The sequence below is a fragment of the Gossypium hirsutum genome, chromosome D03 (genome assembly GCF_007990345.1).
Source record: "Gossypium hirsutum isolate 1008001.06 chromosome D03, Gossypium_hirsutum_v2.1, whole genome shotgun sequence".
NCBI classification, from domain to species: Eukaryota; Viridiplantae; Streptophyta; class Magnoliopsida; order Malvales; family Malvaceae; genus Gossypium; species Gossypium hirsutum.
In genome coordinates this window covers 3,551,165-3,574,044 of record NC_053439.1, presented here as the reverse complement: position 1 = coordinate 3,574,044, position 22,880 = coordinate 3,551,165, and the positions used below count along the sequence as shown (strand labels likewise).

General features: G+C 34.3%; 2 protein-coding genes across 3 annotated transcripts; both read left to right on the top strand.

The window, feature by feature from the left end:
- Window positions 1-1,163: 1,163 nt before the first annotated feature.
- On the top strand, window positions 1,164-8,694 carry LOC107950512 (LRR receptor-like serine/threonine-protein kinase HSL2). 2 transcript variants are annotated; one of them, XM_041089454.1, is made up of 3 exons: window positions 1,164-4,049; window positions 4,232-4,641; window positions 8,574-8,694. In XM_041089454.1, the coding sequence occupies exons 1-2, from the start codon at window positions 1,475-1,477 to the stop codon at window positions 4,621-4,623; spliced, it is 2,967 nt and encodes a 988-aa protein (XP_040945388.1). In that variant the 5' UTR covers window positions 1,164-1,474; the 3' UTR covers window positions 4,624-4,641; window positions 8,574-8,694.
- On the top strand, window positions 4,838-7,594 carry LOC121215302 (uncharacterized). Its single transcript, XM_041089629.1, has 2 exons — window positions 4,838-5,444; window positions 5,633-7,594. Exons 1-2 carry the CDS (start codon window positions 4,838-4,840, stop codon window positions 5,644-5,646), a joined length of 621 nt encoding a protein of 206 aa, XP_040945563.1. The 3' UTR covers window positions 5,647-7,594.
- Window positions 8,695-22,880: the final 14,186 nt, after the last annotated feature.

The window sequence follows — 22,880 nt, the reverse complement described above, 5'->3', positions numbered from 1 at the left end:
AATGATTTTTTTTTTAGTTTTAACTAATTTGTAATTTATAAATTTTTAATTTAATAATGGTAAATTTACACTTTGCCTCCCAAAAATAATAAAATTTTAATTTAATCCTTCAAAACTATAAAGATATATGCTATTAAAATTGTAAAATTGTATTTTTTAATATCGAAAAAATATACAACTTAATTCTGACCCTCTAAATTTTTTTTCTGACTTTACTCCTGCTACTGATGTGATGACGAACCTAGCAAGATTAAGAGACTTAGTATTTCAGGGGCAAAACTAAGAGGGTTGACAGGAGCTCTCATCCTCCCAAATGAAAAAGTTTCCATTTAGGCCTTTAAATTTTTTTAAAATTTAAATCACTAATGGTAAAATTATACTTTGACCCCTTAAAAAAATAAAAATTTGATTTAATCTTTTAAAAATTATAAAGAAATGGACTATTAAAATGATGAAATTGCATTTTTACAATTCTTTCATTATCCTTGAGAGGCAATTGTTTAAATATTGTAGACTGATAATGCTGACATAATTTTCAATGGGTGGTCTTTATCTAATCTGTTATTTTCTCTTATTATTATTATTATATATTAGAAAACAAATTTATCATTTTGTTAAAATTTATACTCATTTTTTAATGTTAAAAATTATTTTTTATATGTCAATATAAAAATACACATAACACTAAATATAACTATTTAACTATTCCGCTAGTTTTCAATAATAAAAATCAACAAAAAGAAAAGGAAAATTAAGGGTGAGTTTAGATGGAGGCACGTTTATATGTGGATAATATAAAAACAGTGGTGGCGGTGTGATTAGATATTGTAGCAATACAGTAGCGTGAGACAAAAAATAAACTAAACACACAATATCACACCCAATTACCCATCCAAACACACCCTAAATCTAATACATAATCTTACTCCTAGTTTTCCCTTTTTAACTTTCATTTTCAAACCCCCGTTGCTCTCAAATTAAATCTAATACAACAAAATTTTCATATTTGAAAGTCAGTTTTCAAAATCCAAGAAAAGGAAAATTATGATAATAAATGACATTAATCTTGCATCAATTCTCTGTTTTGGCAAACCCAATAAAAGCATCTGCTTTTTGTCACTTCCTCTTTCCTTAATAAACTGCCTAAACGAAACACCAAATCACGTTTTCTAAGTTACCTCCCCCCCCCCACCACTGTAAACCACAAATTCACTTCGATTCCAATGCTGCAATTCGATGTCATTTGGCGACACACCCCATAATTATAAAATAAACAGTGGAAAAAAGTAGTAGAAGATTCCATTTTTGAATCGCTTTTTTCATGTGAACTTGAAAAAAAACAAAGTTTAAATCTTTAATCTTCATCGTCTTCATGCAGTAACCGTCACTGTTTTTTCACTTAAAAACAAAACCACCCCCCCAAAAGCAAAAAAGCCATGATTTTTCGAGTGGTGTTCTTGTTTTTGGATTGAAAATGAGAAACCCAGATTTGAAAGCTTTGATTTGTTTCCTTTTTTGGGTTGTTTGTGTTTTCACTTTCGTGGTTTCTTTCAATGGAGATTCGCAAATACTGATTCGCGTCAAGGATTCTCAGCTTGATGATCCGAATGGACGGTTACGCGATTGGGTTATTTTGACGCCTGATCAAAGTCCGTGTAATTGGACCGGTGTTTGGTGTGAATCTCGTAACCGTACTGTTGCTTCGATTGATCTTTCTGGGTTTGGAATCTCTGGTGGGTTTCCGTTTGAGTTTTGTCGGATTCGGACCCTTCGAACTCTTTATCTCGCCGATAATAACCTCAACGGTTCACTGTCTTCTCAGGCTATTTCTCCGTGTTTTCGTCTACGGAAGATTGATCTTTCGGGTAACATATTCGTCGGCGAGTTACCGGATTTCTCGTCGGAGCATTTGGAAGTTCTTGAGCTTTCTAACAATAATTTCACCGGCGATATTCCAGTGAGTTTCGGACGGATGAAATCTCTCAAAGTTCTTTCACTTGGTGGGAACCTACTCAACGGAAAGGTACCTTCTTTTCTGGGTAATCTTACTGAGTTAACTGACTTCGCACTCGGGTACAATCCTTTCAAACCGAGTCCATTGCCCGACGAGATCGGAAACTTGTCGAAGCTCGAATATTTATGGTTGACGAACGCGAATCTCGTCGGCGAAATTCCGTTTTCGATTGGGAATCTCATTTCGTTAAAGAGTCTGGATTTAACATGTAATTTCCTGATTGGTAAAATCCCAGAAAGCTTATCGAAGTTAAAGAAACTGGAGCAAATCGAGCTTTATCAAAACCAGTTAACCGGTGAGTTACCTGAGAGTTTAGCTGAGTTGACAAGTCTACTTCGACTCGATGTCTCACAGAACAGCCTCACCGGAAAATTACCGGAGAAAATCGCTGCAATGCCTCTCGAGTCTTTGAATCTCAATGACAACTTTTTCACCGGTGAAATCCCTGAAGTTTTAGCTTCGAATCAATATCTCTCACAGCTAAAGCTCTTCAACAACAGCTTCACCGGAAAGTTACCGTCCGACCTCGGTAAGTTTTCTCCTTTAGAAGACTTCGATGTTTCGACTAATAATTTCTCCGGCGAGTTACCGCCGTTTCTTTGTCACAAAAGGAAGCTTCAGCGCATAGTCATTTTTACGAATCGGTTCTCGGGGAGCATACCGGAATCCTACGGCGAATGTGAGTCCTTGAATTATATTCGAATGGGTGATAACGCATTTTCCGGTAACGTGCCGGAAAAATTCTGGGGTCTGCCTTTAATGCAGCTTTTTGAATTACAAAACAATCATTTCGAGGGTTCAATTTCTCCTTCAATCTCAGCACTTCAAAAGCTGACAATTCTTCGAATTTCCGGTAATAATTTCTCTGGCGACATTCCAGAAGGTATGTGTAAATTACATAATTTGACACAAATTAATCTGAGCCAAAATCGATTTTCCGGTGGACTGCCGTTATGTATCACTGATTTGAAGTTACAAACGCTTGAGTTAGAAGATAATGAGTTAACAGGGAATCTACCAGGTTCAGTGGGTTCATGGACTGAGTTGACTGAGTTGAACCTTGCCAGAAATAGATTCACTGGCGAAATCCCACCTACCCTCGGTAACCTACCGGCATTAATTTACCTCGAATTGTCCGGTAATTTACTGATCGGTAAAATTCCAGAAGATTTAACGAAGCTGAGGTTGAACCGGTTTAACCTTTCGGGTAATTTGTTGAACGGTAAAGTACCATTGGGTTTCAATAATGAGTTCTTCATTTCGGGTCTATTAGGTAATCCTGATCTTTGTAGCCCGAATTTGAATCCGCTTCCTCCATGCCCAAGAATCAAACCTGGTACCTTCTACGTTGTGGGTATTTTAACAGTCTGCCTTATACTACTTATCGGGTCGGTCATTTGGTTTTTCAGAACGCGATCCAAATTTGGTAGCAAAACCCGACGGCCGTACAAAGTCACCTTGTTTCAACGGGTTGAGTTCAACGAAGATGAGATATTCCCGTTCATGAAAGACGATTGTATCATTGGAACAGGCGGGTCGGGTCGGGTTTATAAAGTGAAACTCAAAACAGGTCAAACTGTGGCGGTTAAGAGGCTATGGGGTGTTAAACGTGAGGCAGAAGAGGTTTTCAGGTCTGAAACCGAGACGTTAGGTCGGATCCGACACGGCAACATCGTGAAACTATTGATGTGTTGTAGTGGGGATGAGTTCAGGGTTTTAGTTTACGAGTGCATGGAAAACGGTAGCTTAGGCGATGTGTTACATGGCGACAAGTGGGGTGGTTTAGCAGATTGGCCGAAGCGGTTCGCGATTGCGGTCGGCGCCGCTCAGGGGCTAGCTTATTTGCACCATGATTGTCTGCCTCCTATAGTTCACCGTGATGTGAAGAGTAACAACATATTGCTAGATGAGGAGATGCGGCCACGCGTGGCGGATTTTGGGTTGGCTAAAACGTTGCAAATTGAAGCCGGGGACGACGGTTCTAACGGCGGAGCCATGTCTCGCATTGCCGGAACCCATGGATATATTGCCCCAGGTTAGAACATTTATTATTAGTTAAAAATTATTGTCTAGAATTCCACGTAGTCGTTAATAATATGATCAAGTAACAGTAAAAAGAATCCATTTCATCACTTTATCAACAACAACTAATAATGATAACGATTCCGCGTTCTATGATGGACCGTTATCTTAACCGTGTTTACTATCCCTTTGCAGAATATGGTTACACACTAAAGGTGACGGAAAAGAGTGACGTATATAGTTTCGGAGTTGTCTTGCTAGAACTAATCACCGGCAAACGTCCTAACGACTCTTCATTCGGCGAGAACAAGGATTTAGTGAAGTGGGTCACCGAGGTTGTTCTATCATCACTGCCACCATCGGCATCTGCCCAAGGCGGGAACGACAGCGGAGGGTATTTCGGCAAAAAAGTAGCTGAGATTGTTGATCCAAGGATGAAGCCATCAACATATGAAATGAAGGAAATTGAAAGGGTTTTGAATGTGGCACTTAAGTGTACATCAGCATTTCCTATTAATAGACCTTCAATGAGAAAGGTTGTTGAATTGCTTAAGGACCAAAGGTGTGTCCAATTAGTAGCTCAATGATGTTTTGTATTAGTATAACTAAGTAACAGTTAGTTAGTTATCAGTTGTTAGTAGTCAGTTAGGTGGTTAGTCGGTTAAACCTATTGCTATAAATGTGTGTACCGCACGTATGATTCAGATAAGTTCAATAATAACAATGCTTGTTTTGTGAATATCATAATATGGTATCAGTTTTTCTTTCCTTTTTGGTAGATCTCTGAGGGCCTGTGTTCTTATGGCATTTCTTACCAGTCCGTCTCCTGTGCATTCTGATACGCCTGGAATGGCATCTAATGTCTCTGAAGCTGCTGTTGACAGCCGATTTATTACTGTCAATACACCCAACTATCGTCCCTCATCAAATGGTAGAAGTAGAGGGCGTGGTCGCTCATTTGGATCCCGTATACAGTGTCAATTGTGTGGTAAGTCAGGCCATCTTGTTGATCGGTGCTATCATCGATTTGATGCATCGTATAAAAATATTGGTTCTAGACCTTCTATGATTCCTCAACCAAATATTAGTATGTTTGGACATGGTGTTGCAACTGCCTCTTGGCCACCATCTGTACCTACTGCCTATGTGTGCCCAGTTCAAGTCCATCACCGGGGGTCGGGTCCATCTGTCTCAACTGTTAATTGGAATAATCCATTTGATGCATCTGCTTCATTGCACTCTGGTATGTCTCCCAATATATCTTTTAATACAGCTTCAATGCCGCAAGCCTATGTTGCAACTCCTGCAACGGTAGCAGATAATACGTGGTATCCCGACTCTGGGGCTACACATCATCTGACGAATTCAGCATCATCCTTAGGAGAACCTTTGGCTTATAACGGTCCAGGTAAAGTGTATGTGGGCAATGGTACTGCTCTACCAGTTCTTTCTATGGGTCAGTCCACACTGTCTACTTCATCTCGACCTTTATATATGAAGTCACTGTTACATGTGCCTGGTATTACTAAAAATTTGCTATCTGTCTCTAAATTCACAAAGGATAATCAAGTAACGGTTGAGTTTTATCCTACTCAGTGTCAGGTTCGTGATCTCAAGACTAAGCAAGTTCTCCTGAGTGGTTCAGTGCATGACGGGCTATACAAGTTACATTTAAAGGGTTCGGGTGCATCAATGACAGCTGATGGTCCTTCTCAATGTTTTACTGCTAGTACAATGATCCCGTTAACTGTGTGGCATTCTAGATTAGGACATCCATGTGATGTAACTCTCAATAAGGCTTTAAATCATTGTAACATTCAGTTTGAAACTAATAAAAATGTTTCTTGTTGTGTTGCATGTCACTTGGGTAAAGAGCGTAAGCAGCCTTTTTCTCGATCCTTGACTGAGTATACTGCACCTTTACAGCTCGTTGTGGCTGATGTCTGGGGGCCAGCTCCAGTTGTGTCAAATGGATTTCGATACTATGTTGCATTTACTGATGCTTAGTCCAGGCATACCTGGCTTTATTTCTTGCAGAAAAAGTCTGAGGTTCTTACTGTATTCCCACTATTTCATCGTCAGGCTGAACGTGTCTTGGGGTGTAAACTTAAAATGTTACAGACAGATGGTGGAGGTGAGTTTCGCGCCTTGAAGCCGTATGTGTCTCAACAAGGAATTATACAGCGGTTTACTTGCCCGTATACATCACCACAAAATGGTCTTGTTGAGTGTAAGCATCGCCAGATCGTTGAAGTTGGGTTGTCCATGTTGGCGCATGCAGCTATGCCAGTCACTTACTGGAATGATGCATTCAGTAGTGCTGTTTATTTGATTAACAGGTTGCCTACGTCTTCTCTTGGCATTTCACCTTATGAAAAGCTGTTTCAGACTAAACCAAACTACTTGTTCCTCAGAGTGTTTGGTTGCCTCTGTTTTCCATGTCTTCGACTATTCAACACGACCAAGCTGCAATATCGGTCAACACCGTACACGTTCTTAGGGTATTCTCCAAGTCAGAAAGGGTACCGTTGTCAGGCTGCTGATGGGAGGATTTATGTCTCTAGACATGTCACATTTCATGAGCATGAGTTTCCTTTTTCAACTCTCAACTGTAAAGTGAAAGGAGCTATACCTAATGCCACTCAAGCAAGCTCTAAGCTTGTCGTGGTACAGCCGAATTCAACAAGTAAAGGAACTGGTCTTAGACGACATCCGGATGTTCAGTTGGCTCGTGATCAAGGTGTCTCGACTTCTAGTCAAAGTCAGCCCGTACAGGTGTCTTGTGAACAGGCTAGGTCAAGTTTGTCTGGTTCAAATTCATCCAGCTCTACTAGTAGGCCCGTCTCTATGGAATTTCAGAATCTCCCAGTCAACACTCATGCGATGACAACTCGCAGCAAGGCCGAAATTTTTAAACCGAAGGTCTACGTGAGCAAGGTTGATGGCTTGGTGAATAACTCACCAACTGATATCCATGATGCTATGCAATATGATTGTTGGTGAGGAGCTGTTCAAAATGAGCTGCAAGCACTTATTCGCAACAAGACATGGGAACTTTGTCCTATGCCTGCTAACAGGAAAATCATAGGGTGCAAGCGGCTGTTTAAAGTGAAGCATAAAGCTGATGGGACGATTGAGAGATATAAGGCCAGACTAGTGGCAAAGGGGTTTTCTCAACATGCAGGTTTTGATTTTAGAGACACTTTTAGCCCGGTGGTTAAGGCGACTACTATCCGAACAGTTCTCGCCATAGCAGTTATGAAGGGATGGCCCTTAAGGCAAGTTGATGTGAACAACGCATTTCTCAATGGAAATTTGACAGAAGAAATCTATATGGATCAACCACCAGGATTTGAAGTTGTCGGTGCCAATGGTCAGAAGCTGGTCTGTCGTTTGACTAAGGCCTTGTATGGTCTTAAGCAAGCTCCCCGAGCATGGTTTCAGACCTTGAAACAGTACCTTGTAAACCAACTTGGTTTTCGAGCATCACAAGCTGACTCTTCTTTATTCATTCAAGGGTCTACTGATAATCTAGTATTACTCATGGTATACGTAGACGATATAGTGGTGACCGGTAGTTCAATTACTGAAATTGACAAGGTGGTGTGTAATTTGCATGAAAAGTTCGCACTTAAAGATATGGGCAGGCTCAATTATTTTCTGGGCATTGAGGTACAACACACAAGTCAAGGCTTACGTCTAACTCAGAAGAAATATGCTGCAGAAATTCTAACTAAAACAGGCATGTTGGGTGCGTTATCTACACCTACTCCCATGGTGAGTTCTTCAAAGCTTGTTGCTTCAAATGGTGATTCATTGTATGCAGATATTCATTTGTATCGTAGCACAGTTGGTATGCTTCAATATTTGTGTGTTACACGGCCGGATCTAGCCTTCTCGGTCAATAAGTTAAGTCAGTATATGAATGCTCCGAGTGAGGCTCATTGGAAGGCTGTTAAGCGAGTTTTGCGATATCTTATAGGTACTATGAATTATGGGTTGTTCTTCAGACCAGGGAAGTTTCAATTAGTTTGCTATTCTGACGCCGACTGGGCTGCATCTGTTGATGATAGAAGGTCTACTTCTGGCTATGTAGTTTACTTGGGACAAAATCCGATTGCCTGGTGCTCTAAGAAGCAAGCAGTGGTCTCCAGGTCAACTTCTGAAGCTGAGTATCGAAGCCTGGCAAATTGTGTGTCGGAGTTACTTTGGATTAAACAGTTGATAAACGAGTTTGGCATGGAAGTCTGTCAGGTACCAGTTGTATGGTGTGATAATACTTCTACCGTAAGCATGGCTGCAAATCCAACTCATCATGCTCGGATGAAGCATGTGGAGATTGATCATCATTTCATTCGGGAAAAAGTTCTGGATGGTATGCTTCAAGTTAGTTTTGTTCCATCAGCTAGTCAAATTGCTGATGTTCTCACCAAGGCTATTCCACCTAAGAAGTTTGCTGAGTTTCGACAAGGTCTGCAAGTTTGTGCTGCTGATGAATGTTTTTCAAACAAAGAGAACCAGAAGAATATTAGTATAACTAAGTAACAGTTAGTTAGTTATCAGTTGTTAGTAGTCAGTTAGGTGGTTAGTCGGTTAAACCTATTGCTATAAATGTGTGTACTGCACGTATGATTCAGATAAGTTCAATAATAACAATGCTTGTTTTGTGAATATCATAATATTTTGGACCTACATTTTAGTGGTACAATTTTCCCCTTGGCTATATGTAGTTTACTATATTGGGGGGTTTAGCTTTTTTCTTTTTTTTTTCGGATAGTTTGGTTTTATGTATATTCCTAATTTAGGAGAAATACAAAAATGGGTTGCTTTTCTTTATAAATATAATTCTTAGTTAAAAGGATTATAGTTTTCTCAAATCATAATTGGAAACTAGTCTTATTGAGATTTAACGAGGTCACATCCGAATTGATTAAAAATTTCATGTATAAAATTAAATAAATAACATAAAAATTATCATATATTGTTATTTATTGTTAGTGATTTAAAAAAAATTCAAAATTTTATTAAAAATACAAATATATGTGGGAATAATAATATATTGACCTTATTCATTTTTACAAACATAAGATTAATTACCAATAATAATACATTGACCTTAAAAAATTGGTAAAAGTAATTTTATTTTTTTATACAATGGAGACTTAAAAAACAGTATAATAAAATATACATGTCAGATAAACGGGAGAGAAACCAGAAAGTGAGACCGAAAACACACAAATGAAATTTAAATATTAAAAATTTAAAGCTTTCATTTTTATTAAAATTGTCAAAACTAGCAATGATTTCTTTTTCAATTTAAGTTAAAAGTTACTTTATATATATTAAAATTTTATCATACATGTATGCTTGCAGAAACCACGTATTTAAAACATAGAGGTGAGTTTAAATAATAGTATAGATATACAATTGATAGAGGTAATAAAGTTTGCATAATAAAATTAAAATGTATAAAAAATAAAATAAAGTTGTGATTGAGTGATAATTTAAAGGTTTTACTGATGCAATCATAACAATATTTTTTATTGTTTTTTTAATTAAGAAGACTAAAGTACCTTTAAATAATATAACTTGTTTTATACCAATCAAACCGACCAAAAGGGTATGATTATGATGTTGGATCATGTAATATTCATCTTGACAAGAAATTATCTACATAATATGATAAAATATGTATCATAAACACAAGGGTTATAGCTGAGTTGGTAGAGCATCTCGTTTACACGTGCGCCAATGTTTTTCAGGGAAGTCTATCATACAATCAAAAGAATTGATCTTTTTAAGAAATTGATGTCTTACTCCATAACTTTGAAGGAAAAATAGCTTGACAAATGGTTCGGTTCGATTTGGGTGCCGTTTAGGCAAGATCCGAATCAACTCCATCATTGATTTGAAATTTTAATAGGGTGAATACCCGGTATATTCAATGCTAGGCATAATGAGTATAAAGACCTCAAAAATACTCTTTTCGTAATAGAAAAATAATATTTTTATAAATTTTTTACCCAAATTAATGTCCAATTAACACGTAGTATAAATTAAATCAGGAGTTTAAGATATAGAATAAGTAAACAAAAAGTATATATTAAGAAAGAGCCCAGACACAAAAGATGTTAAGTTGTTAACCCATTTTTATTTGGATAAAATGATTTTATAATATTTAACATAAGATGTGAGTTGTTAACTTTATTATTGTTATTATTATTATAGAAATACAAAGAAATAAGAAAAAGCAGCAGGTTAATGTTATTAGTTAATCAGGTATTAATTCGATTAGGAAATTATAAAAATGATTTTTTGTATATAAAATAAGTTATATTTTTTATGGTACTTTAATCTTTTTAATTTTAAAAAAAGAGAGTAAAATATACATATTGTGGGATTTACACACTTTATTACTCCCATTAATGATTATTTTATGGGGTTTGAACTATAGCACTCCCAACCCGTATCCGTCGTCAGGATAGGATTTCAGGACATTACCGAATCGTAATCTATCATTCATTTCAGACATTTCAAAAATCATAAAATAATTCATCATTAACATGCATAGAATCCCATATTAAGTCTTTGAGGGTTTGAAAACAGTTTAGAAACGATTTTAGACTAAATCGGGAACATTTGAAAATTTTTAGAAAAAGTTGGAAAAAATTTTAGCTACGAGGTTCACACGGCCAAGTCACACGCCCATGTGTCTAACAGTGTGAGCATTCGAATCAGGGACACATGGTCGTGTCCTAGCCTGTGTTTGTGCCAGTGTAACTCTCTGACTTGTACGCCCGTGTGCCAGGTCGTGTACCCTTTGAAATGGCCTCACATGCTCGTGTGCTAGCTGTGTGTCTCACACGGCCAAGTCACACGCCCGTATGTCTAGCCGCGTGGACCTAAAAGGTGCCTTAAACAATAATTTACCATTCCCTGCAAGCTTGGACATTAAACAATTCAAAAAACATCCGTTTAACTAGTTCAAAAAATGATCAGATACTGCCAAAACATGTCAAAACAATCATCCTAGATGCCTAACCAATGTACCTTCATTGGTACCACATTTATATCCTCAATTCATATCATCAAAGCATCACTCAAATCCAAATTATAAACATACCAAATTCAATCCATTTTGCCTAGTTCATGAGTACTTAAACATCAACTTAAATTCACATGCATCTATTTAGATTTGGTTCAATTTACCATGCCATAATATGGCTTCAAACACAAACACATGTTTATATGTATATACCAAACCAACATTACACTTACAACCTTATTTACAATCCATTCACAAAATAATTATCATTTAGACATCCTACGTATATGCTGACACAAAAGATAAACATTAGAACATTTGAGTTCGGGATCGTTGTTGGATGTTGAATCGGCGATCAAAAGTTAAGTACCTAACTTGCGCATGAAAAATAAAACCATACGCTGAGTAAAACTCAGTGGTATTTCTATAATCCGAATATTAAAGACAAGATAATATCATATCCACAATTAAATTATAAGCACATATTAATGTCTAGTATCATGACTATCATATACTATCATATTTCATTTGTTAAACAATGTCTCAATTCACACAATTGTTATATAAATAGTTATTCACATATCAAACCACATTTGTTTGTACAATGGCATTAGCCATTCAATACTCAACTCATGAATACATCATTTCATACCATACTCAATTCTCATCACAATGGCATTAGCCATTCAATACTCAACTCATGAATACATCATTTCATACCATACTCAATTCTCATCACTTGCTATATAATAGCTTTTCACAATTTGATCCACATATCATTTAAACAATAACTTTATCCATTCCATATCCAATTCATGAGTACATAACTCATGTATCTCATTTTCATGTTTCAAATCACTATCCCATTTTCAATTCACATACAATATCATCCAATATCAATCATAGTATCGTATTATTTAATTACCCCTATTAACACGACTCAAATTTAGACGGATACACGAATCCAACCAACACACCAATTTGGCACCCAGTGCCTCATCAGATAATCTAAAGTAATATGCGCCCAGCGCTATATAAATTTGACACCCAGTGTCTCATCGGTTAAATCGAAGTAAATTGGCATCTAGTGCCTCATCAACTCGAAGTTGAAGAATTCCCTAGACTCTTCCTATCCTATGTCATGCCATCTATATTTGACTCAGCCTGATACAATTAATAGGGTTTAATTTCACATTTCAAAAACAACCAATATCCAATATAAAAATTTCATATAATCACATATACACATGAATATTCATTCCAATTCAAATAATCCATACATTCATAATATATATACCAATTCAATCCATTTCAATCAACTTTAATTCAATTCAATATTAAAGCGCCAAATACTCACCTCAACCACTTACCATATGCATTAAATCAAAATACAACAATTAGTAACTAGGTTCGGATTATAGAAATACAAACCGTGAATTTCGAGCTATTCCATGTCATTTTATCTTTCCCCTTTTTAGTCGAGGATTTCGGTACAACGTTAGCTACGAAATTAAAACAATTAAAATTCATTAATGCAACACAATTCAATTTCATATTGAATATTTAAATTTTTACTCAATATTTGCCTAAATTTCAATTTAGTCCCTAAATCGAGACTGATTTTTATTCTTCACATTTAATTCTATATTTTCATACAAATTCCACTTTAAACTAAATTTAACTCTCTATTTTCACTTAAACCCTTAAATTTTTAATTTTTCACAATTTAGTCCCTATTATTCAAAATTTATAATTTATTCTACAATTTAATCCTTTTTCATTTTTAGCTTAAGAATCTATCAATTTAACCCCTAAGACTAAAATTAATCAACATTAACAAACTTTAAAAACTCAATCAATGTTAAAATTTCAACATGGGTCAGTTAACCTTAGGTATCGGGATTCCAAAAACATACAAATTACAAGAAAAAGGGACTAAATTGACTAACCAATTAAACTTTGAAAATTTAGAGCCCTTGGCTATGCGTTTCTTCCTTCTCTCTTTCTTTCTTTCTAATTTTTAAGTCTTTTATTACTTTTTCTTTTACTTATTTGTTTCATTCTAATTATTTAATATATATACTTAACAATTAAGATTTCATATTATAGTATAATATATAAAATAAATTTACATATAATATATATCACTAACCGTCCCACTTAAAGAACAATGGTAAAATTACTTATTTAGTCTCTTTAATTATTCTTTAATCTATAATTCAACTTTCACCCTATATGCAATTTAGTCCTTATACCTAATTACTTCTAACTCAAGTAAATTCACTTAATCGAAACCTAATTAACTACACAACTAGCTTCGTAAATATTTATTAATATTTACGAGTCTGATTTACAGGAACAGAGTCTTGGGAATGCAATTTTTGACATCCCTGACTATCAGATCGTTACAATTCTCCCCCTAATTAAATTTCGTCCTCGAAATTTACTTCAAAAGAGGTGGGGGTACTGAGATCTCATTGTCTCTTCTGGTTCCCAAGTGTCTTTCTCAACACTATGACTACGCCATAGCACTTTCACTAACGGAACTCACTTATTACGTAACTCTTTCACCTCATGCGCCAAAATCATGTTGAATCTCAATATCTTTCATCGAAATAATGTGAGATGGATCTGATCGATATCTTCCAAGCATTGAAACGTGAAAAATTAAAGTCATGAATTTTTTGTAGTTCTGCAGGCAGAGCTAAACGATACGCAACTCGTCCCACTCTTTCTATTATCTCATACGGTTCAATAAAACGAGGACTCAACTTTTCTTTTCAACCAAACCTCAAAATTTTCTTCCAAGGTGAAACTTTAAGAAATACTTTACCGTCAATAGAATATTCAATATCTCAAAATTTCAAATCTGAGTATGATTTTCATTTATCGGAAGCTGTCTTCAATATATCTTGAATTTTCATAACATATCATCCGGTTCTTGAATTAAGTTCCGCTCGATCATTCTTCTTTTACTCAATTCCATCCAACAAATAGGTGTTCGACACCTACGATCGTATAAGGCTTCACATGGAGCCATTTGAATACTTGATTGAAAGCTATTATTATATACAAATTTGGCCAAAGGTAAGTAACGCTCCAATCCCAATTCAAAATCAATAACACAAGTACGAATCATGTCTTCCAAAACCTGAATAACACGCTTAGATTGTCCATCAGTTTGCGGGTGAAAAGCTGTGCTAAAATTAAGTCGCGTACCAAGGGATTCGTGCAACTATTTCCAAAATCTCATAGTGAACCGCGGATCTCAATCAGAGATTATCGACATAGGAACACCGTGCAATCTCACGACAAACATATATGAGTTTTTGTAAACTCAGTGCGTAACCCAACAGAGACAGTCATGCACACATACACCGAATTTTATATGTAATCAAATACAGATTTGGGCCGAAGTCATTAACAAAAATAGATATCAGGTAAACATATCAGACAGACAAAATCCTACCCAATCCACTACACACCATCTCCGTCCATCCCATCACACTATGTGGGGTTAAAAACACCCATCCATCCCTACACACCAGATGGTGTCGATGCAACACTTATAAGATAATATGCAGTTAAGTTGCCAAAGTATAGGTGAAAAGTAGTCATACAGATCACTTTCTCCACATATGACAATCTTACCCTAAACACAGATACAGAATACAGATGCAAAAGTATTAGAATAAGCATCCTTAACATGCTTGTATACAGATAAATACATACTTAAGTAGTAAAGTCAGACATACATAACAGTATCATACTTAGATTAGGTTATCAGAATATCAAATCAAATCAAATAAGGTTTGGTTAACCCTTATCGACCCTACGGTAGGTCCACAATCGATCAGAACGACCCATGCTACCCTAGGGAAAAATTTTAGAATTTTAGGCCCACATGCCCGTGTCTCCCACACACCCAAATTGACCTTGCTCGTGTGGCCCTCACAACCTGGCCCAAAACCCACACACCTGTGTAGGCCCAAACGCATGATCCAGCCTAGCCCGTGTGGCCAGCACAGCCACACATTTGCCGTCACACGGTCGTGTCTCGCGCACGGCCATACCTATGACAGTCACATGATCGTGTCTCACAAACGGTCACACTTACGACAGTCACACGGCCGTGTCTCACACACGGCCAGCCACAGAGTCGGTCAACAAGCCCGTGTGTCATCGATAGACTCAGTTTTTGACTTTTGTCGAACCTCGTTTCCTTACGTGAGGAGTACACACCTCGTTTGATTTTGACGCGTAAGCTATCCCGAGCCCTTCAAAGCTAAAGAACATGATTCAATCAATCAATTCCAAGTATCTAAACACCAATCTATCAAAACCCCACTTGACATACTTGAAAATTTTACTCAATCAAAAGGCTCGGTCACTTACCAAAATAGTTACGATAGCCCAAGCACAGTACACGATAGAAGATGAATTTCGATCCCCTTGACTAACACCTACACAAGAATTCACCACAATAACACACCCGAAAACGATTTCCAATTGCACAAAACTTTAAGAATTACCTACCACAGTCCGAGCAGGGATTACGGAACCCAAAACACAGTGATTGAATGATAGTATAGCGAATAGAAATCAAAGAAAGAAGAAATAAAAAGAAAAATTTTAGAAGAGGAGTTTGGAGAAAAAACGTCAAAAAGTATTTGGAAAAAGAGAGAGAAGAATAAAATAAAAATAAGATAAAAATAAAATTGATTAATTTGAACATAATCCACTACATCCACAAACAACCCAACCAACTCAGAATTTCAAGTCCATGCAAACTCTCTCAGCCAACCGAAACAAAAATTATCACCTTCGCTCACGTAGGGATTCAAACACAGAACCTTCAGCAAGCTAACTTGTAACACTCTTAACCCAAATCTGTCGCCGGAACAAGGTTACGGAGCATTACCGGAGTTTACAAATTTATTATGACATTTCATTTCATCTAGCATTCATATTTGAAACAAAATCAAAATTAAAACATTAATGAGCCAATGTTGGCCAAATTAACTTATACATGCCATTATAACTAGAATCAAATCATTCAAAATTACCGATAGAACCAATAGATAGTGTGATATATCTCCGACAAGCTTCTAATCCAATCGAGCTTCCGATAATCTGTAAGGTAAATAAAAACAAATACGTAAGCAATAAATGGTTAGTAAGCTCGTGTAGTCTTTAATCATATTAGTTCTTTTAAAATATGAAATCTATACATATCAAGGATAACCCAACATTGATACCATAATACTCATGAAGCTATAGTCTTCAACTCACAAAGTGAACAAATCCATAGTATCACTTAAACATATTATCCCAAGCTTAGTAGGATTTTATATAACTTTAACTCTTCATAATTTTTTTTATTTTTGTAACAGCCCGATTTTGGGGCTAGATGGAACAGTGGTTTCGGGACCACAAATTCGATAAGGAAAAAAATTTATTTTAAAATTATGACATGGGTTGCATTATGATAGGAATGTTGCATGAAAATATTGATATGGTAAAATAAGAGAATATAGTGATAAAAAGGGTAATTGAGTTATGTCAACATTGGAAAGTATATTTATGACATATTAATCCAAGAAAGGATTAAATTGCAAAAGTGAGAAAAGTTTTGTTGCCCAAGAGTAAATACTTAAAACTTGAGGGGTTAAAGTGTAAATATAAAAAATTTAAAGGACCAATAGTGTAAATATTTTAAGGGAGGAATAATCTAGAAACTAAGAAAAATGGATGGATTAGGACCAAATTGAAAAAGTGAAGAAGTTTGAGGGACTAAATCACAATTTTACCAAATTAAGTGATGACTCAAGAATGGAATTTTAAAAGATCATAAAGGGAAAAATGGTTAATTAGAAGAGAGAGAAATCTAGAAGATAATGATGAAGTTGGAGATATTTTAGATTAATAAATAAATGAATATTAGTTTATTAATATTTTAATTTGATTTTTTAATGATATTATTTTATTATTATTAATTTATTTAGTATATATATATGTGGAAAGAAGGATGAAAAGTATCCATCCATTCCCACCATTTTTGCATGCATTAACGTGAGAAGAAAAGGGGAAGAAAGAAAGCTTTGCTTTCTTTACAATTTGGTCCTTTCACCAAAAATCCACCATTTTCACTTAGAAATCAAAAGAATTTCCATATCCATCAAGAGAGAAAGATGGCAAGGAGACTATGGGGAGCTAGAATATCAAGTTAGATTCAAGAAATAGAAGCTGGAGGAGGGAGAAAATCAAGTTAAAGATTGAAATCAATGGCATAAGGTAAGAACATCAAGATTTTTATATACTTTTGAGTTTGATATTATTTAAAAAGTAGGAAATTAATGTTAAGGTAAAGTTTCATTATATAAGGTTCTATATTCTTGTTATGTTAGTAAAGGGAAATAAGAGAAAGTGATGGAATATATTGAAGAGAAAGGAAAGGAAAGTGTTATAAATTAGGTTATCAACATTTTACACTAAAATAGTTTTGAAACAGCAGCAGTAGTCTAACTTTGAAAATCTACCAAAAATCATATAAATTGAATTAGAGGATGAAAAAAATATGAAATTAAATCTTATTGAGTCTAGTTTCTTATAAAAGAAACGGTGTAAGCAATGGAATTGTAAATTATGAGATATAATAGGTTTTGTGAGATAAGGTCAGAATGATTTCGGGTTCCCCTGTACTGATTTTTGAAAATCATCAAAAATTGGAGAAAAATAATTAGTGGCTTAAATTTATATGTTTAAATCCTTACTGAGTCTATTTTTAATATAAATAAACGGTAACATCATCCGAATCCTGTACGATGAGATAATTAATTTTTAGTGAAGAAGGGTCGAAACTGTCAGACAGCAGAACAGGGATGACTGTAAAGAATAAACTGTACTTATTGGCTAAACTAAAAATTCTTAAAATTTTATGGTAAGAATATATGTGAGTCTAGTTTTAGAGAAAATTAACGGATCTCAATTTGGAGTTCTGTAGCTCAATATATAAATAATTTAGTGACTATGACTCAAGTAGACAGCTTTGAATGAATACAAATAAATGTGAAATTATAGATAATGTTACATATAAGCATGTTATATATATATTAAGGATATGGAATGGAGAGGAGGAGGAGGAAAATAAATGTATGGATATTCTGCTAGCATGGGTTTGCATTATAAATGGTTAATTTGCATGATTTGGGCTCTGGGACTAAATTGAATAAAAGTAAAACTTTAGGGGTAATTTTGGAAAAATGTCAAAAATGACCAAATTGCATGAAATGAGTTGTTTTATTAAATGAAAAATGAATTTAGATCAAGATCGGGTATAAAATCGAGAAAAATGGAAAATTACTAAAATGCCGTTGTATCTTGGTATTTCTGCATATCAGCCTGATAAGTTCGTATGAACTATATTCTGTATAATTTTAATTAAAGTGAATGTTATTTTATGATGAATATTATATGGATATGTGTTTTATATTGAAATTGAATTATTATTGGTAATATGTACAATTATTAGATGCAGTGAGATGATTATCGGAAGCTTGATTGTGGTTGGTAGGAAATGTTACATTATTTATATTGTGAAGAATTATAAAAGCATGTTAATAATTTGAAAGTTTAACAATTTATAGAATTTTTATGGTTAGTAGATGTTTTGAAATGATTATCGGAAGCTTGTGGGAGATATATCACATTATCCATTGGTTCTATCGGTAATTTTGGATGACTTAATTCTGGTTATTATGGCGTGTATAAGTTAATTTGGTTAACGTTAGCTCATTAATGTTTTGATTTTGATTGGTTATAAATATGAACGTTAGATAAAAATGAAATGTCTGAAAATTAATTAGTAAACTCCGGTAATGCCTCGTACCCTATTCCAGTGTCGAATATGGGTAAGGGGTGTTACAATTTTCATTTGCATTTCTTTACTTTCCACGCTTATTCCATATGCATGTCACACAAGTCATAAATATATCATTCAACCATGGTCACAAGCTAGTGCATTTAACCAAAGCCTTTACTGAACTGATCACATTATAAGTCATTTCATAAGAGATTGCTTAATTTAAACCTTACCACTTTTTCATGAGCACTAGCATATTTTCACTTAAATACTTATCAATTCAACCAATAGCTTGACACTTGCCTAAGCATCAAACAACAACAGTAGTTAGCATACTTGCACATATTACATATAATTTCAACTTTGATAAACTTATTTTCTTGACATGTCACACTTGAGTTATTTACTCTTCTCCACTTACATAATTTCCATATATCAACATATCAAGATATTGATTTAAATACATATCATAATACATATCATTCTCTTACAATTTCTTCATATTCATATATATCATTCAAGACAGCTCTTGATATTTTACCTTTCGAAGAACGACTTATGGATATGAGTACATCGTTTTCAGAAGCCCAAAGGCTAAACAGAAGCTCATGAGAGCTAAACAGATAGTAAACACGAAAGTCCGCAACAAATACTGAACCTCGATTTACTTGGGTAATTTATCGTCAACTCATCCTTTACATTCGTAGTGTCATAACCCAGTTATGGTCTTATCATCAGAATGCCATAGCCCAACTATGGTCTTACATATAAACACTACCATGGTCCAACCATGGTCTTACGTTCATAGTGCCATAACCCAGTTATGGTCTTATCCATCTATTCATCCTTTGGCACAGAACGATTGTACTCAATTCCGCGTTCAATCCAAACTGAGTATTAAATTCGATAATATATTTCCAATAATAATTCAATTCCATGTTTTCTATTATCCTTATTATTTCTCATATTTATCTCATTGAATTTTTTTAGAATTTTGATAGATTTTCAGAGGTACACTATTAGCAACCATTTTTGGGACCGTCAATTCATATTCATGTGAACACATTTCCATTTCAGAGAGCACACTCCCGCGAACCTCATCCTTACAGCGGGATTTTCAGTCCAGGCTAAATCTTCTGTAATATAAACTCATAGAGTATTGTCGGGATTACCGGTCCAGGCTAAATCCCATGCAATGATAATTTACTCTAATGAGCTTGGATCTGAATTACCAGTCCAGGTTAAATTCAGACCCTAATTCGGATTACTTGTCCGGGCTAAATCAATTTTACACATATTCTTCGGGAGGACTATATCAGGATAGGATCACCCGTCTGGGCTAGATCCTTTTTACTGTCAATTCCTTTTTAAAGATCCATCGAATTTTCCTTTCATTCAACTGAGATTTCTTCCCCTTTTTATCAAATATATCAATGTCTTATCAATTTTCATACAATGAACATTTAAACCATATTCACATCAATAACATACATTTCAAGCATTTAAGAATATAATTCAGGTTACACGAACTTACCAGGCTAAATTGCAAGAATACCAAGATACATGAGCATTTTGGTAATTTTTTATTTCCCTCGATTTTCCACCCAGTCTTGATCTAAATTAATATTTAATTCAATTTATCAATTTAAATAATAAAACAATTCATTTCATGCAATTTGGTAGTTTTTGATATTTTACAAAATTTCCCCTAAAGTTTTATTTTTATTCCATTTAGTCCCTGAGCCTAAAACATGTAAAGTAGCTATTTTTAAAATAAACTCATACTAGCTGAATAATCACATATATTTTCCTCCTCCTCCACTCCATTCCACATCCTAAAGATATATACATAATACCACTATTTACTTGTATACTCATAACAAGTTGTTCACTTGAGTCATAGTCACTTAAGATATATATATTATATCTGGTTAATGTTTTAGAAACTAGACTCAAATATCTTTCTACCATAAAAAATTTAGAATTTATAATTTAGCCAATAAGTACAGTAAAATCTTCAAATTTATCCTCGTTCTGCTATTCGACAACTTCGACATTGCCTTACTAAAAATTATTTATCTCTTAGTACGAAATTCGGATGATGTTCCCGTTTATTTCTCTTGAAAATAGACTCATTAATAACTTAAGCATACTAATTTAAACCCCCAAATATTTTTATACAATTTATAATGATTTTCCAAAGTTAGAACAGGGGAAAACGAGATCATTCTAACCTTGTCTCACCAAATTTATTATATCTCATAATTTTACAATTCCATAGCTTACATTGTTTCTTCTATGAGAAACTAGACTCAATAAGCTTTAATTTCATATTTTTTTCATCATCTAATTCGATTTTCACAATTTAAGGTGATTTTTCAAAGTTTATAACTCCCTTATTCCCTTTTTCTATAATATTTCCCATCACTTTCTCTTATTTCTCTTCACTAATATATCAAGAACATAAAACCTTATATAAGAAAACTCTACTATAACATCATTTTCATGCTTTTTCAATAATATCAAACTTTAAAAAAATTATATTGAAATCATACATCTAATAATCTACTAGCTTTCAAAATTTCAACATAAATCAAGTAGTATTTATCTCTAAGATTTCAAAAACCTCAAAAATTACAAGAAAATGACTTAATTTAACTTACCAATTAAATTTCAAGATTGAAATCTCTAATGTTCCCTTTATCCTTCTTTCTTTTTTCTTTCCTTCCTATTTTCGTTTGCTTTCTGTTTCTTTTTGTTTTGTTTTTTTCTTTTTTCATTTCCTTTATCTTAATTTACCTATTTATAATTATACATTATAATTCATTTTTTAGCAAATATCTATTACTTAAATAAATATTTGTATTACAAATGTATACATATATATTATTAGATTTGTATACTATTATCACCATACACTTGTCTTTCTTTAATTTATAATAATGATAAAAATAATAAAATATCATTTAAAAATTAAATTAAAATATTAATAAACTAATATTTATTTAATTAATCTAAAATATCTCTAACATCATCATTATCTTCTAGATTTCTCTCTCTTCTAATTGACCATTTTGCCCTTTATGATCTTTTAAAATTCCATCATTGAGTCATCACTTAATTTGGGAAAATTGTTATTTGATCCCTCTTAATTCTTCACCTATTCAATTTGGTATTAATTCATCCATTTTCCTTAATTTCTAGATCATTCCACCCTTAAAATATTTGCACTATTAGTCCTTCAACTTTTTCATATTTACATTTTAACCCCTTAAATTTTGAGTATTTACTCTTGAGCAACAAAACTTTTCTCACTTTTATAATTTAGTCCTTTCTTGAATTAATATATCATAATATATTTCCAAATGTTGACATAACTCAAAATTTCCCTTATTGTTACTTTATTTCTTTATTTTACTATATCAAGGATACTATTTTAGTTTCTTTCTGTAGTAATTTTCGGGGTATTACATAACTCCTTACCACTCGAACTAACAAGCTCATTCTAATATGAGTTTACAAAGAATATTATATAAGCCTACCCAGTAGGGATAAGAATAGGATAAAAAATAACAACATTGCCAAAAGTGGGATTTGAACCCAAGACCTCAAACACACCCTCAAATCACTTAACCACTGAAGTAAATACTCACTTGTGTTAAGATTTACAGAAACAAAAAAATAAGTTAATTGGCGAGTTGCAACTCTAACCCTTTAAAAGTAATTTCGGCCTCGAAATTTACCTGATCCGAACAGATGAGGATACGGCTGACGCATCAAGTCCTCAGGTTCCCACTTGGCTTCCTCAATGCTATTATTCCGCCACAAAATCTTCACCAATGGTTTGAACTTCCTTATCAGAACCTTAATATCTCAATCCAGAGTCTGAATCGGCTCCTCTTCAAATGTCAAGTCCGATCTAACCTCGATCTCCTCAA